This window comes from Halichoerus grypus, chromosome 10 (genome assembly GCF_964656455.1).
Source record: "Halichoerus grypus chromosome 10, mHalGry1.hap1.1, whole genome shotgun sequence".
Taxonomy (NCBI): domain Eukaryota; kingdom Metazoa; phylum Chordata; class Mammalia; order Carnivora; family Phocidae; genus Halichoerus; species Halichoerus grypus.
In genome coordinates, this window is record NC_135721.1 from 112370428 (window position 1) to 112387997 (window position 17570).

The following is a 17570-nucleotide window of genomic DNA, read 5'->3' on the forward strand; positions in this document are numbered from 1 at the left end:
ATCAATGCAGAAGGAATGACAGGAGATGAATCCCTTGGGTCAGGCTTACCCCTTGGAACGACTTGGGAAGTTCTTGCACACGTCCTGGCCTGCAGGCCCTGCCTCATTCACTGGCTCACCCACTGGGCACCTTCTGCCTAGTAGGCCCTGGACACGGCACGGCTCTGATGCCCCTGCTCTCCTAATGTGAAGCAAACTATCTTTACCTCCACCCCCACCCGGGCCTGGCTCCTCTGTGGCCCTGCAGGTCCCTAGCGGTTGGGTGATGTGTCTGCTGAAAGTGGGCGGCCACAGTGTAGTCAGACCCTGCCCTTCCTTTGTCTCTATCCAGCCCCTGCCTTCCTCCTCCCATTGCCATCCACCCCTCGGGGCCTGGAGAGCAAATGGCTTTGCTTCCATGAGAGAAATGATTTTGTCTCTTTCTTCATCCCATAGAGTTCCCATAGTTATCAAGCTGGGGAAAAAAAACCCTCAAAGGCCTTTCCGTCTGCCTTTTGTAGGTGAGAAACAAGGCCAGAGAGACTAGCAACTTCCCTAGCCCACAACCAGTCCATCAGCAAATCCTTTCAGCTCTACTTCTTTTTTTTTTTTTTTTTTTTAAGTAAGCTATATACCCAACCTGGGGCTTGAACTCATGACCTTGAGATCAAGAACCGTATGCTTTACCAACCTCAGCTCTACTTTTATTTTTTTTTAAAGATTTTATTTATTTATTTATTTGAGAGAGCATGAAGGGGGGAGAAGCAGACTCCCCGCTAAGCAGGGAGCCTGATACGGGGCTCCATCCCAGGACCCTGAGATCATGACCTGAGCAGATGCTTAACCAGCTGAGCCACCCAGGCACCCCTCTACTTTCAGTATATGTGCTGCCGAAGCGAGCACGGCCCCTCTACTTTTAAAAATAAATTCTGGGGCGCCTGGGTGGCTCAGTTGGTTAAGCGACTGCCTTCGGCTCAGGTCATGATCCTGGAGTCCTGGGATCGAGTCCCACGTCGGGCTCCCTGCTCAGCAGGGAGTCTGCTTCTCTCTCTGACCCTCCCCCCTCTCATGCTCTCTCTCTCTATCTCATTCTCTCTCTCAAATAAATAAATAAATAAATAAAAATAAATAAATAAATTCTGAATTTGACTGCTTCTCACCAGCTTCCCTGGCACCATCCTAGCTAAATCACTATCATATTTCCCTTGGATGACTACATCACCTTCTCACCAGACTTCTTGCTTCCACCCTTGACCCTGGAGGTCTCCACCAGCAGCCAGAGGGAACCTGTTAAAACCAAAGTGGGTTGCCTTGGCAGCTCAGTCAGTTTAGCGTCTGCCTTCGGCTCAGGTCATGATCCCAGGGTCCTGGGATCGAGTCCCACGTTGGGCTCCTTGCTTGGCAGGGAGCCTGCTTTTCCCTCTGCCTGCCGCTCCCCCTTCCTGTGCTCACGCTCTCTCTCTCTGACAAATAAATAAATAAAATCTTTAAAAAAACAAAAAAACAAATCAAAGTTAGATAATGTCCCTGCAGTGTTCCCATGTCACTCAAAGGACAAAACCAAGTTCTTAAATGGCATTCAAGGCCCTGCATAGTCTGTCCCTTGGCTACTGCCAGACCCCATCGCTACCATTCTCCTGTCATTCACTTCACTGTAGTCAGGCTGGGATTCCTGGAGTGCCTGTATTCCTGCCTTGGGGCCTTTGCAGTTGTTCTTCCCACTGCTTTCCTCAGATCTTTGTGATGCCTGTACCCTCACTTCATTCAGGGCTCTGATCAAATGTCACCTCCTCAAGAAGCTTTCCCAGATACAAGTTCTAATCCTCACGTCTTCCATGTTTCTGTCTAACCCTTTTCTCTCATTTATATTTCTTTTAGCGCTTATCACCATCTGACACATTTATTTATTGCCTGTCTCCTCCCGTTAAATTGTAAACTCATGCAGGTAGGAATTTTCATCTGATTTAGTCACTGCTTTATCCCCAGTACTTAGCATAGTGCCTGGCATTTAGTGAGTACTTAATAAAGATTTATGGAATGAATGAGTGTCCAGAGCTAGCAGGGCAGCTTGTCTGGTCCTTCCTACAGCCTCACAGCTCAACCCACAAAGGGGTCATGATCTGTCTTAGAAAACTCAGGTAAGAGCTCCACCAGAGCTACTTGGCATCGCTTTTATTTCCAAGATAATGGCAGATAAAGGGAGGGACTGGCCTTGCAGAGCCTGGGTGGGGGGCAGCTCTGAGCAGCCACAGCACACCCCTCCCTTTCCCACCCACAAAGCACCCAGGGACCCAGGGAGCATGCCTCTTCTCTTCCCTGTCCTCAAAGTTATCTCTGACTTCCAGGGCCCGAAAATAGCAGGTCCTCATGAAATAGTGGGCAGGTGAAAGGGGGAAGGAAGGGAGGAGCTTAGTAACATCCCTCTGCATCTGTCCTGTTGCACTGGCAAATTTAACATGTTCTGGAGTCAGACCCCCTCACTCAGTAGCTGGTCATCTTAGGCAAAATCTCATCACCTCTCTGAATCTTAGCTTCCTCATTAGTAAAATGGGGACGCTTACTTGCAAGATTTTGAGAATTCAATCAGGGGTTCAGTAAATATTAGCTGTTTTGTGTGTTTGTAGCTGTAAAAATTTGAGTTGCACAATCAGAGGCACAAATGAGGCCACTCTTTTTTAGCTATAAAAAAAATAACGACAGCTAACATTTATTGAGTTCTGTGAACCATTTACTTCTTGCTGCCAAGCCTGTGATATAAGCACAGTGTTTTCACTTTATTTTTTTTTTAAGATTTTATTTATTTATTTAAGAGAGCGTGTGCACACGTGCACGTGGGGGTTGGGGGGGTGGGAGAGGGAGAGGGAGAAGAGAGAATCTCAAGCACACTCCCTGCTGAGTACAGAGCCTGATGTGGGCTCCATCTCATGACCCTGAGATCACGACCAGAACCAAAATCAAGAGTCCAACGCTCAACCGACTGAGCCATCCAGGTGCCCCACAGTGCTGTCACTTTATAGGCAGGAACCCTGGCCTGGGGAGGTAAAGGGTCTTGCCCTAGGTCTGTCAAGTAGGCAGTCAGAGAGGTGAGGCCAAAACCCATACTGTCCAACTCCAGGAGTCAGGAGGCCTTTCAGGGGAGTCCCTTTACTTCCTATGGGTCTCAGTTTCCCATCTGTTGAGGGAGGGAGTTGAACTAGACATCTCTGAACCACAGGATCATGACACATGAATTCTTGAGTGATCCACATGTCGCATCAGATGGGACAGCAGTTTGCTTCGGGGCCTCCTGGTGGTGGTGGTCTTGTGCAGTTTATTGGTGCTCTGGGTGTTGACCGAACCTTCTGCTGGCCCCCACCCCCTGCATCACTGTGCTGCAGACAGTAGTCCAGCTCTCCTGGGACCATCTCAGGCATCTTGCTATTCTGTACCTTGAGGCAACTGTTGGACTAGGCTGGGGATGAATTGAGAAGACCAGAAGGAACCAGAATGTAGGAAATGCAACCTAGCAGGAACCTTCAGCTCTGAGTTTTTTGTTACAAGGGGTGTATGTGTGAGCATTCATATGTATAGGGGGGAGGGAAGGGTGTTACAGGGATTTGCTCCCATCCTCAAATCCTCCAGAGCTGTTGCCTACTGCTGTGGAATTCCAAACATTTCCGATCAGATAAAGGTGGCTGAAAATACCCGGGACTTGTTTGGACTAGTTGGAGGTGGTGCTAGGGTGAAGAGGTTGAGGCCACGGGGGCTCCCGGCAAGATCTGGCCTCTCTGAGGAGCTTGCCCTGGGTCACAGATGTGCATTGCCCTTTTCCCCTAGAATCCTACAGGTTTGAGGGCAAGACTCAGCAGGCTTCGATGTGGAGAATCAGACTATTTTATGGTAACATGTCCTTCTATTCCAGAATGTTGCCTCTTACCTTCCACACTAATTACTGGGTCTTCTGAATACCCTTCAGAGACAAACCAAGTAGTCACTTAGCTGTCCATGGGTGAGTTACTTTCATCCTCTTCATGCTGCAGCAGTAGTAGGAGTCCTTGGGATGATCCCCTTAATTTTACAGTTGGGGAAAGTCCCAGACTTTCCCAGTATCCCAGATAGGGGAACGGACTCAGCCTAAGCAAGCCAGTGATAGTGCTGGGACACGAAACCCACATCTGCTGACTCTCTGCCTGGTGTTCTCTTCTTAACAGCATGCAGCACTGATCAGCACCAGATGAGGCGGTGGGGATAGCTTTGGGTGGAAATGAGAAGGGAACGGCTGCTTTGGACCATGGAGTACTTGGAGGCATAGACCCCAGAAGGAAACAGAGTTTTAGGGAGAGGGTTCGCCCTAGGGACCAAGTCTTTGTAGGTTGCTAACCCCAGTCCCTTCTGCCTGTTGCCTCAACACAATGCAGAAGATGCCTTTTCCAGAACCTTCCCATAAACTTCCTGTCCCCCTCCCTAAGCCTGGAAGAACTTGGTATCTGGGGAGTCCTGGTCACCCTGCCCAATCACCTGGTGTCTTGGGGCCTCCTCCTAGTTTTGTCAGGCAGTGACGATGAGGATGAAGAGAGAGGGAACTGGCCTTTCTTCCCTACCCTCCCACTGTCCACCAATCAGCTATACTCCTCAGCACCTTCTCTGGGCCCAGCACTGGGCTAGGCCTGAAGAGACAGAGCTCATGGTCAAAAATGAACAGCTCAAAGCAAAATAAGTCAGAGAAAGACAAATATCATATAATTTCACTCATATATGGAATTTAAGAAACAAATGATCATAAAGGAAAAATAGAGGCAAACCAAGAAACAGATTCTTAACTATAGAGAACTGAAGGTTGGGGCCGTGGGGCTAGGTGAAACAGGTGAAGCGTTAAGGAGTACTCTTGTCGTGAGGAGCACAGAGTGCTGTATGGAAGTGCTGAAGCACTGTATTGTACACCTGAAACTAATATCACACGTATGTTAACTGGAATTTAAACAAAAACTTTTGAAAAAATGAACAGCTCAACAAACTGGCAAGGGAGCTGAAGGAGACTTGGAGGCAGAAAGCAGGAGTCCTCCTTGAAGAAGTGACCTGGAGGTAAAGACTTAAGAGATAAATAGGAGATACCTTGGCAGAGGGATCAGCATGGGCAAAAGTCCTGAGGCTGAAGAGAACATGGTATGTGAAGAATGAAGCAGCCTGGCCCTAGACAAAGCTGAGGAAATCCTGCAGAGTCTTACAGACCCCAGAGAAGGCTCTAAGACACAAGGCTGAGCCCTGATCTAATAATAAAAACAGTAATAATAGCCGACATTTATTCAAAGTCTGCTCTGTGCCGTGCGGAGTTGGAAGAGCCTTAACGTGTATTCCTGTTGAATCCTCATAGTATTCTTGTGAAATAAGCACATCTTTAATCTCCATTGTATAGATGATGTCCAAAGCCAACACGTCTTAAGTGTAGTTGCAAGACTTACTGGGTACCTGCCTACTCTTTGCTCTGGCAGCCCTGCTCAGTAGAGAAATGGAAGTTAATTTGTCACCAGCCTTGGCCTCATCCAGATAGCACTGCCACTTTACCAGTGAGGAAATTCTACTCGGAGAGGAGCACAACCAGCCCAGGGCCCAGAGCAAGGCCAGCAAAGCTTCCTCTGCCAGGCTGTGGTGACTTCTTGGGCAGTCAGAGCTGGAGTAAAGCAGAAGAAAGAGGACCAAACTTGACACCAGCCAGTGGGGGGAGGTAGAGGGAAAGAGGCAAATGTTTTCCCAGAGAGCTGTCCAAAAGGGAAACACTCTGTGTAAAGCAGAGATGCCCTAGAGATGACTGTGAACTCCCACGAGTTTGGACCATCTGGAGTGAAACAGACCTACTACGTGACCTTGGCACTCCACGTTTCTGAACCCTGTCTAGGAAATGAGGATGTTAGGGATGAGCTTGTGCATCACATGGGAAGTTGGATGATTATGTTATAAGATCACTTTTGAGTCTCTGACTCTTGTTTCAGGTGTGAGCCTTGGTCCTCACCCAGGACACTGGGAGAAGAATGAAAGGCTGTGGCCATCTATCTACTCATGAGAAAATAGGGCATCACCAGGGATGGGATGAGAGGGTTGAGATGAGGGAGGCCTCAAAATTCCAGAGAATGAATGCATATGAGCATGTAGCAGCTTCCCAGGAGCCATTAAGTGCTGGGCTCTAGAGCCAGACTGCCGCATTACAAATCCCAACTCTGCGATTTATGAACTATAATGACCTTGGGAGGGTCCCTTGACCTCTCTGCCCTTATTTCCTCATCTGTAACATGGAAAGTAACAATAACACTTCATGGGGTTATTGGAAGGATTAAGTAAATTCGTATCCAGAACTAAGCTCTTAGCACCATGCCTGGTACCTGGTAAGTGCTCAGTAAATATGTCATCACTGCCAGGGAAGGAGGTTGTAAGCCCCTAAATGAGCATCTGTGCCCCCAGTAAATGCTTTTCTGAATTGTCTCTCTCTGCCTGTAAGACTAGCACCCTGATTCTGAGCTGAGGAGGTGGAGAGCCCACACTCACACTGCTGGGCCTGATATCTTTCTCAATTCCCCAGCGGAGGTGTTATCTCCTCCCGGCACAACCACTTCCTTTTCTGAGAAATGAGCACATCTGTCAGGCTTAGCTTCTGAGAACTAATGGTGAGGGAGGAGGCGGGGGAAGGGAAGCTGGCAGCTGACAGGGGCAGAGTTGGAGAAAGATTAACATGAAGTTTGCTGCGATGATGTCTCCAAATATTCCCTAAAGCCCAGATGGCTTGAGCCCCCCATGACACCCACTTCAGCCAGTAACACCAAGGTCACCTTGCTTTACTAAGTGCTTTCATCCCCTGATCTTACCACCACTGTCTTGGGAGGTCAAAGTAGGAGGAACTGAGGCTCCAAAGTAGAGAGGCCTGTGGTCACCCATCTCTGCCTCTGCCCTAACTGAGCTGCCTCTCGAAATTGCCCACATCGAAATCCAACCCCTCCCCCCACAGTGGAAGAGAGAGGCTGTGTTCCTTTCACATTGCTGAGGCCAACAGCTCCCCCGGGAAAGCCAAGGGAAGTGGATTCCAACCACAAACCTCATTTCTTCCGAGTCTCCGCCTGCACCTCCCTGCCAAGAGAGTGATAAGTCCTCTCCGTTTGCCCCATCCCCCCTTCCTGCCATCTCCCAGGGATCTCCTAACGAGGCCTCATTTATCTATTCAGCAAGCATGTATCAGCCTCTCCCTCAGGGAAACTGAGGCTAGCAGCAGAAAGTGACTCTGCAAGTGACTCATGGCCTGCCCATGCAGGGCCATGACGAGGCCAAAACAAGGTACAGCGCTGATGTCTCTGGCACTTTCCCTGGGCTGCTAGGAGCCCCTTCCTCTTCTCCACCTACCTCTTTCCCAAAATAACCAAGCAGGAAGGAAGTGGTGGGCCTGGGCCATCCAGAGTCACCCTAGAGGAAGGAAGGGCCCGTCTGGCACAAGCACTTGTTCCCCCCACTGAAGTCAGGACGGAAGGGTTTCACTTTCCCTCCTGGTCTTCGTCATATCCTTTTCCTGTGGCACCCAGTTCCCCTCAGCTGGCTAGGGGCCAGAGCTCATTCATTCAGCTGGTGGCCTCGGGCAACCTTCCCCCACCTAGAGGGACTCAGGATTATAGCCTTGGCCCGGAATATGGGGTTTGCTGCTGCATGTACTGGACCTTGCAACTGACTTCCCCACATACCCTCTTTGGGCAGGTCTCTTGGTATCTGAGCCTCCATTTACCTGGGTTTAGATCAAGGTCCTCCTTCAGTAATAGAAGTGCATGCACCTGGCCCACGATGGGGCCTTGAAAAGTATCATCCTTTTGAAAGTGAACACAGGGGCGCCTGGGTGGCTCTGTCGGTTAAGCGTCTGCCTTCGGCTCAGGTCATGATCCCAGGGTCCTGGGATCGAGCCCCGTATCGGGCTCCCTGCTCATCTGGGAGCCTGCTTCTCCCTCTCCCACTCCCCCTGCTTGTGTTCCCTCTCTCGCTGTGTCTCTCTGTCAGATAAAGAAATAAAATCTTAAAAAAAAAAAAAAAAAAGAAGAAAGAAAGAAAGTCAACACAGTCCTTTATGGAGGTTGGAAGCAAAGACACTGGAGCCAGACTATTGGTGCAGGCAGCCCAGCCACTGTGTGACCTCGGGCAAGTCACAGATTATCTGAGGGCTGCAGGTCCATCAGCTGTATGGTGGGTTAACAACAGTACCCACTGCCCGGCGTGGAGACAGTTCAGTGAACTGATCTACAAAAAGGACTGAGAAGAGTGCTTTCCTTGCAGGGTAAGTGCTCAGGAAGCATCTGCTACCACTGCCACTGTGTGGGTTAGGTTCTCTGTAGGTAGGGACAGCAGGGACTGGGATGGCAGGATCAGACATCAGAATGAGCAAGAGGTCAGAACTCAGACAAATCGCAGTCCCACCACTTCCATGATAGAGGGCGGGTGAACTCTGAAGCCTCCATTTTCACATCTGTGAAACTAGGCCATTGATAAATATTATGAGGATTAAATGAAAATAGTTCTTCATTTAAATGTTCACCTAAAATAGATTCATTTAGGGGTGCCTGGGTGGCTCCGTTGGTTGAGTGTCTGACTCTTGATTTCAGTTCAGGTCATGATCTCATGGGTTGTGAGATGGAGCTCTGCAGCCCTGCATCAGGCTCCGCACTCAGTGGGGACTTAGCTGGAGCTTCTCTCTCTCTGTCCCCCCCCCGCCCCCCCGCCCTGCTTACCCTCATTGCGCACAGATGCGCGCTCCCGCACACTCTCTCTCTCTCTCTAAATAAATAATCTTTATAAAAAAATTTTAGGGGTGCCTGGGTGGCTCAGTTGCTTAAGCATCTACCCTTGGCTCAGGTCATGATCCCCGAGTCCCGGAATCGAGTCCCACATCGGGCTTCCTGCTGAGCAGGGAGTCTGCTTCTCCCTCTTCCCTTCACCCCACTCGTGCTATCTCTCACCCTCTCTCTGTCTAGTAAATAAAATCTTTAATTAAGTAAATCTTTAAAAATAAAATAGATTTATTTAGGGGGTGCCTGGCTGGCACAGTCAGTAGAGCATGCAATTCTTGATCTCAGGGCTGTGAGTTCAGGCCCCATGTTGGGCATAGAGCTTACTTAAAAAAAAATTATAGTGGCACCTGGCTGGCTCAGTAGGTGGAGCATGTGACTCCAGATTTCAAGGTTGTGAGTTCGAGTCTCACATTGGGTGTGAGATTACTTAAAAATAAAATCTTTTTTAAAAATTATAAAATAGGGGCACCCGGGTGGCTCAGTCGTTAAGCGTCTGCCTTCGGCTCAGGTCATGATCCCAGGGTCCTGGGATCGAGCCCCGCATTGGGCTCCCTGCTCAGTGGGAAGCCTGCTTCTCCCTCTCCCACTCCCCCTGCTTGTGTTCCCTCTCTCGCTGTCTCTCTCTCTGTCAAATAAATAAATAAAATCTTTAAAAAAAAATTATAACATAGATTCATTAAGAATGGCACCTGCTGTGCTCAAGGTACAGCATCAGGTTCTGGAGATCCAAGGGACAAAACCAGACACAGTCTAGTGGGGGAGACAGGACAAAAAATACTCAAATGAATGTGATTATACATGGAATCATGGAATATGACCTAGTCAAGGTAAAGTGCTTTAGCTCAGTGCTCAGCGCAACTAAAACATTCAAATGTGTAATAAAGGGTCAGCTGCCATAATAGCACTTGTTATTATTTTATTATTATTTAACAAGTGAGGACATTGGGCTGCTCAAGGTCACACCACTAGGAAGCAGCATGGAAACGTGGGAGGTCAGGGACGCCTGGGTGGGTCAGTCAGTTAAGCATCTGCCTTTGGCTCAGGTCATCATCCTGGGGTCCTGGGATCAAGCCCCACATCGGGCTCCTTGCTCAGTGGGGAGTCTGCTTCTCCCTCTGCCTCTCCTCCCTGCTCATGCCCTCTCTCTCTCAAAGAAGTAAATAATATCTTAAAAAAAAGGAAATGTGGGAGGTTAGAGAGAAGAGTGGGCATCGGAGGACTGATCAGACTCAAGTAGGCACTGTGCTTCAGCCCCTGGCAGGGTGGATGGGCCGCTGCCTTAGGGGAGTTGTTGTGGCCTGTGTCATTCAGTTGGCCTCTGGGCAGAGATCTAGCTGTAGTCAGTCTGTGCCTGTCTGGATGGGCCTGGCTTTAGAATTGGATCAGACTTGGTCCCTGCCTACACTGAGCCCCCAGACTAAGGGGGGGAAAATGACACACAGATAGGCCTCAATTTAGGGACACCCTGCCTCCCATTCTCGCCTCAGGGCCTTTGCACTTGTTGCTACTGCTGGAACATGCTCTGTTTTACCCAAGATTTTTTGATCCTCCCTTGGCCACTGCCACCTTGTCTTTCAGCTCTCAGCTCAAACCTCACTTCCCGAGAGACCTTCCCTGACCATTCCACCTATATCAGTCAGTCCCCCAGGTGTTCTCTGTCACCTCCCCATGACTTACTGCCTTCAAAACCCCATCATCTCTGAAATTGTCTTGTTTCTTATTATCCTCTCTGCTTCTCACTAGGACAGTGTTTCTCAACCTTTTTTCCTTATCACCACCCCCCGCCCCAGGCATCTTTGTCTACGTTCTTGTTCTAATTGCCTTCCCATGACATTTGAATACCACAGCTGTACTCTGTATCTTTTTATGTGCTGTGGCCCCATGGAAAGCCACAAAGCACTGTAGTATCCAAGAATTTTTTGCTTTGCCCCACTGGAGGCGATTGCCCTCCTGTTGAGAGCGTGTGGCCTAGAACATAAGCTCCATAAAAGCAGATCTTGTTTGTCTTATTCACTGCTGTGTCTTTAGTGCTGGGCTTGGAGCATGGTTTGCACTCAAGAAATATTTATGGTGTAAATGAGAGTCCAAAACCCTGGAAGCACAAAGGAGATACTCATTGTGGAGTCTTATATGTTGAGTAGGGGTTGGCTTACTGAGGAAGATGATGTGGGGAGGGTGACCAGTTAGAGGACACACAGGGGTGAGAAACACTGGAGTATGTCAGGTTGGGCCATTCCATGTACGGGGCCAGGACTGTTGGAGGCAGGACCTTGAAAGTGGTCCCGGCCTTGGCTTCTCCTGGGGACCCTGGTTCTTGGCTCATCCCTCTGAGGGGCCCTGATGCCAAGTCAGAAGACACCAATTCCTAGTCCATGCTCTACCACAAACCAGCTCTGTGAAACTATAGAATGGGCAGGTGGGTTGACCATACTAACTTGTGGGGTCTGCCTGGCTGGGAGTCCATGATCCTGCCGTGGAGGTCATTAGCCATTGCCTGTCCCCAGTGGCCCTGCAAACCCCTGCATGGATCCCATGTCAGTGGTCACAGCTGCAAAGAGAAACTTCCACTTTGCTCTCACCCAAGCTGAGGATGCAGACAGCCTCAGGCCTGGGTCTCCTGAAAGCCTCTATGACATCAGAGCCTTCCCTGCAACCCCCCCTTACGATCTCACCCCCTGCCCACCATGCCAGCTCTGGCTGAAACTAGTGGGAACCATTGAAGAACACTGGGGCTTATCTCTGCTTTTCCAGAACCAGGCTGCCCTGCAATGCTGTTTATTTATCCAGGGCAACCGCCCACTGAGAAAATGGCTGTGTTTGTTTCCAAGTGTGTCGTGTGAACCTTGAGCTAAATATACCCACACCACTGCCTCCCCAGCACCCGCCCCGGAATAGCACACCCCATTTTGCTCATGTTCTGTCTGCAAAAGCAGTCCCTAGAATCCATAGCCCCTGGAAATCGTACTCCCCCCGCCCTAGGAGAAGGAGCTCCTGAAAAGGAGATGAAGGTTGTCCTGGCCAGGAATGCATGAGTGGGGGGGCTGGGCAGGTCAGTCTTGTTCTCTATGACACCGAAATGAGAATGTTCCCTCCACCCTGGAATGACTGTTCCTGGACAGTGAGTGCTTTGTGCCCTTGCAGGGACAGGGCCTGTTTACTCCAACCCAGCCCCAGAGAGGAAAGTTTCCTGTGGCTGCCAGCCCTCTACTTTAGGAAAGTTCCCATCGAGGGAGCCAGGCCTCTCCCACTTTGGCTGCAACCCCAGTGTCCCTGGTTTCTTGTGAGACATTGGGCCCCTTGGGATAGTCAGGTCCTTCTGGCCTTGGTCTCACTTCTCCCATGCTCCCGACAGTCCAGGACTCTCCCCCATTATGGGTCCATCTTTTTTGTGACTCCATTTGGGCCTACTTTACTTAGCACCAGAAAAAATTGTAACTCTTGTAAGGATTTTCTTTTCTGCCACCACCCATGAGGCTAGCCAGGATAAAGGGGAAAAGAGAGGGAAGCATATCCACACCAGCAATGCCTGGGCAGCAACAAGGCCAAAGAGTTAGGAGGCTGCCTGCTGCCACACCCCTGCCCTTCTCTCCCCAGACCCAAGGCTCCCTCTCAACCCCACCCCACACCCCTCTTCCTAGAATCCATTGTAGCCCTACTGACAGGACAGATCGTCCCAGCCCCCCACATAGGGAAGTGTCCTGCTACAGCCATACTTCCTTTGGAGCTGAGCAGCCCTGGGTTCTGATCCTGGCTCTGCCGCCTATTAACTGGGTGACCCCAGGCCAGGTCTTCCCTATCCAGTGTGAAGTGGGGCTCAAATCTACCTGATGAAGGTGAAATGGGTCCTACCTGGCACTTAGTAGACTTGTAGTACCTTCGCTCCGCTCATGTATTTGTTGAGCACCAACATGTGCCAGACACTGTTCCAGGCACTGAGTACATAGAGACAAGACAAGACCTCTGCCCTTGTCAAGCCACACCTAGTGCAGGAGGCAAAACAAAAACAACGTGTCGAATCTGGTTATGAAAAGTGCTGGGAAGAAAAAGCAAAGTAGAGAGAGATGAGAATGGGTACCGTTTTAGAAGATGTGACCAAGGCAGGCCTCCCTGAGGAGATGACATTTGAGCAGATTCAGGAGTGAAATGAGGGAGTGAGTGAGGCAGGTGGTGATCTGGGGTCAAGTGCTCCAGGCAGCGAGAACAGCAAGCTCCCGAGCAGAAGCAGATGTTCGAGGAAAAGCAAGGAGGCTGGTGTGATGAGTGGAGTATGCGGTGGGGAGGGGGCAGGTCCTGCTAGACCTCGCTGGCCGTGGTAAGGAGTGGGGACTTTATTCCAGGGGTGATGGGAAGCCTTGGGAAGGCTGAGAGCTTGGGATGAGATGGGAAGGAGTGACATGGTCTGAATGGAGGGGCTTTTTCTGGTGTTTCTTTCCCCCCAGTACCTGGTAAACATTCTGGTAAGGGCTCTAGCTTATGTGTCACTGCCACCTCCCTAATGGCTTAATAAATACTAAGGAGTCTTTGAGTCATCTTGGCAGTTCGGTGTGCATGGCATTCTGCTAGGTACCAGGGGTGTGAGCAGAAATGACTCCGGCTTTCTAAGTACAAAGGCAAAGCTGTTGGAGGACTTTAAGCCCAGGCGTGCTGTGATCTGATCTACGGTTTTTAAAAATCCTCCGTGTGGAGCATGAACTGAGTGGGGTTATCAAGACCAGAAGAAGGGCCAGGCAGGTCTCACAGTGAGCAGACTGGCCTGGTGAAACTTGGAACCAACTGGAGACAGCAGGTGTTGTCTGAGGGAGCAGCCACCACTCAGCCAGTTGGGACCAGGTGGAAATGAGGGCCCTGGGCTCTGTGTTCATTCGTCTGTGGTCCATTCACACTCTGGACACCCTCCCTAGGCCCAGAGGCTCCTGGTCTGTAAATGGGGAGAGATAGCCTGCACTGCAGCACTGTTGGGAGGACTAAAGGACAAATGGGGTGCAAAGCTTACTCATTAAAGGGTGCTGCAGCCCCCCTCTCCCTGCCCCACGGGCTGGCTCCACCCTGGGCTGGGTAATTTAACCCACAGCTCCACCTTCCCCATATCATGTGCTTCCCTCCTGACTGCCCTCAGGGCTGAGGGCTGTTGCTCATCTCCTTCTGGGCCCCAAGTCACACCCCTGGGGGGCCCCCGGGGGGCTGGGGACAGGGACAGGGCCTCACAGACCCCATCCCAGTCCTGCATCAGAGTAGCTATCCCTCTACTCTGCCTTCTCTGTCTACCCATCAGCCTGCCCTCCCTTCTCCAGAGGGAGGAGCCTCAGGCCAATAGTCCCCAGACCTGGCCTGCCCCTGAATCGCTGGGAACTTAACCCTGTCCCCTCTCCCTCCCTACCTCAGTTGCATCAGCAGGAAGGCTAAGGCCTAGTGGTTCTGCACTATGCACAGACTCAACCCCATGTTCCTCCTCGGCTTCCAGACCACACATGGGCCTGCTCTTGCTCATCGCTTCACCCTCATCTCCCCATCCCCTTCTCTCTTGCCCTCTGCTCCAGCCACCTAGCCTCCTGTCACTTCCCTGCCCCTGCCCCTCTCTTTCCCGCTGCCGGTCCTCCAGTACCACTTTTTAGCCAGCTCACCTTGGACAAAGCCCTTCCCAGCTTTGCACTGTTATCTCAGCAATAAAGTGCGTTGGTCATCCCCAGCTGGGCGGCAGGAAGGAGGGCAGCCTTTGAGCCCTTTATCTGGCTCAGGTGGGCATGGATGGTTATAGTTTTTCAAATCACCATTGCAGGGACGCTTGGGTGGCTCAGATGGTTAAGCGCCTGCCTTTGACTCAGGTCATGATCCCAGGGTCCTGGGATCGATTCCCGCATCAGGCTCCCCGCTCAGCGGGGAGCCTGCTTGTCCCTCTGCCTGCCACTCCCCCTGCTTGTGCGCGGCTCTGTCTCTCTGACAAATAAATAAATTTTTTTTTAAAGATTTTATTTATTTATTTTATTTATAAGAGAGAGCGAGAGAGATCACAAGCGGGGAAGAGAGGGAGAAGCAAGCTCCCACTGAGCAAGGAGCCCGATGCGAGGCTCGATCCCAGGACCCTGGCATCACGACCTGAGCCGAAGGCAGACGCCTAACCATCTGAGCCACCCAGGCGCCCCTAAATAAATTTTAAAAAAGAAAAATAGGGGCGCCTGGGTGGCTCGGTCGTTAAGCGTCTGCCTTCGGCTCAGGTCATGATTCCAGGGTCCTGGGATCGAGCCCCGCATCTGGCTCCCTGCTCCGCGGGAAGCCTGCTTCTCTCTCTCCCACTCCCCCTGCTTGTGTTCCCTCTCTCGCTGTGTCTCTGTCAAACAAATAAATAAAATCTTTAAAAAAAAAAAAAAGAAAAAGAAAAATCTCCAAGTCATCATTGCATGCAGGTGGCCTCCTTCTCCCACCCACCCACATTACTGATGTAGAACTCAAACAGCACCCTCCTTTCTCTTCTCTCTCCCTTCAGGACACTTTTGTGGAACTCTACGGGAACAATGCAGCGGCCGAGAGCCGGAAGGGCCAGGAGCGCTTCAACCGCTGGTTCCTGACAGGCATGACTGTGGCTGGCGTGGTTCTGCTGGGCTCGCTCTTCAGTCGGAAATGACCAGACACTGACCACCCACTTACCCTCCTACCCTACCTGTCCTGCCCCTACCATATCCCTTTGTCCAGCCACTATTGCCACCAGGAGAACCACTACATGCAGCCTCTGGCCACCTACCCATCACAGGGTTGGGCCTAGACCTGGTCTCCCGCAATTAGTTGTCTAGAATCTACCATGCTTCTGTGAGAGCCGCCTTCCCTACATCTCAGTTCTCCTGGCCTCAGAACCCACAAGCTTTCCCCAAAATCTGCCCCATGGAAGCTGGCAGGTGTGGGGGTGTTTGTAGCTGGGAGCTGGAGGGCCCTGCCTGATTAGTGGAACCCCCAATCCCTTAGCCTCCCTAAGAATGCTTTCCTGCCAGGGAGCTGGAGAGTTTTCTGACCTTTTTCCCCAGAAGGAGAGACTAGATTGCCTTCGTTTTGATGTTTGTGGCCTCAGAATTGATCATTCCCTTCCCCTTCCAGGACCTAGGCTCCCCTTCCTTTCATCCCCACCTTCCCAAGAGCCACTTAGGGGCCACTTCTGACTAATTAGGGACTCAAGCTGCTTGGAATAAAGAAACAAGGACCAGGACCCCCTCCCCACCTCTGGCCTGGCCAAAGTCCCTGACCCCAATCCCAGTGTCCTCCAGAAGCCTCTGGCTAAAGGCCAGCCCCGCCCGGGAAGGAAGGGGCTGTAGCTGCAGGAAGTGCCCCATGCCAAAGTTGGGGTGGCCCTTGCAGCTTAGCACCACCCCAGTTCCTTTCCCCTTCCCCTCCCTCGGCTCCCATCACCATAACTGAGGGACCAACTGGGCCCAAGGCAGGTGCCCCAGAGCTGTTGATGGCCTCAGCTGCCTCACTTCCTGCAAGATGATCGGCCTGTGGCGCCTTTGCCTTAGGCTGCCGCCCATGGAGTCCGGGGATTTGGGGGCCTTGACCCAGAGGTGAAGGGGAGCCACAGGGAGCAGCTGTGGGAGCCCTAGAGTCTTCCCTACCTCAGGCAGGAAAGGCAGGAGGGAGACTGTGGTGCACGGGGTGCAGGTGGGGGTGGGAGGAGGGGTCAGTCCTACCTGGCCAAGCAGATGTGTGCCCCACCCCCATTCGGCCTGGGCTGCCGGGCTGCCAAGGTCAGAGTGGCCTGGCCGGGAGTCCTTCAGGCCTCCCTCTCCTCTACTCCACCCATGGCCTGTCTCGTCCCTGGGGGTCCCGGCCTACCCTTGGCCATCCCGGGCTCTCTGCTGTACATATTCGAGACTAGTTTTTATTCCTTGTGAAGATGATATACTATTTTTGTTAAGCGTGTCTGTATTTATGTGTGAGGAGCTGCTGGCTTGCTGTGCGTGTGCACGTGGAGAGCTGGTGCCCGGAGACTGAGCGGCCTGATGCTCCCTCCCCTGCCCTGGTCTGGGGAAGCCAGCTGGGGGTCCTGGCTCCTGAGGGGCACCTGTCCCCCCCCCCCCCAGCCCCCACCCCACACTTGTTCCAGCTCTTTGAAATAGTCTGTGTGAAGGTGAAAGTGCAGTTCAGTAATAAACTGTGTTGACTCAGTGAGTAAAGGGCCTGGGCTCTTGTGTGCCCCGGGCTGGGGAAGGAGGGGCTGTGCAGCTGCCAGCAGGTTCTGCGGGGGAGCTGGGCACCGCTGCCGGCTCTGCTGCCCTCAGGAGAGGGCCTTGGACAAGTCCCTTCTTCCCTCTGGGCCTGCATGTCTCCACCTGCTCATTGATGGGGTTTTTATTGAGCAGCTGCTGTGTGCTGAGCACTGGGGTGTGTGTGCACAGGACGGACACAGTCTCTGCCCTCGGGAACTGACATTCTAGGGGAACAAACAGCCACTTGGCAAGGACTCTGCCCAGGCACAGTCCTAGGCACTGGGGATTCTGCAGTGAACAAAGCTCTTCCTTTATGGAACTCCCATTCTTGGGGAGACAAATATATAAGGATGGGTCTGGGCACTGGAGGGCAAAGGTGGAAGCTGGGTGACCATAAGGAAGAATGGCAAGACTTACGAAGGACCTAGTGGGAAGGAGGTAGGAAGGAGTCAGACTTGAGGTAACATTTTTTTTTTAACATGTATTTATTGGGGCACCTGGGTGGCTCAGTCCATGAAGCGTCTGCCTTCAGCTCAGGTCATGATCCCAGGGTTCCATACTGGGCTTCCTGCTCAGCAGGAGAGTCTGCTTCTCTCCTTCCCTCTGCCCCTTACCC

The 17570-nt window shown here is 51.5% G+C and overlaps 1 protein-coding gene across 4 annotated transcripts in view; it reads left to right on the forward strand.

The window, feature by feature from the left end:
* Window positions 1-16921, forward strand: part of BCL2L1 (BCL2 like 1) — a 51950-nt gene extending 35029 nt beyond the window's left edge. For all 4 annotated transcript variants that reach the window (XM_036121834.2, XM_036121832.2, XM_036121835.2 and 1 more), the window contains exon 3: window positions 15247-16921. In XM_036121834.2, the coding sequence (XP_035977727.1) occupies window positions 15247-15384 (138 nt within the window). In that variant the 3' untranslated portion in view covers window positions 15385-16921. The remainder of the gene's footprint in view (window positions 1-15246) is intronic.
* Window positions 16922-17570: the final 649 nt, after the last annotated feature.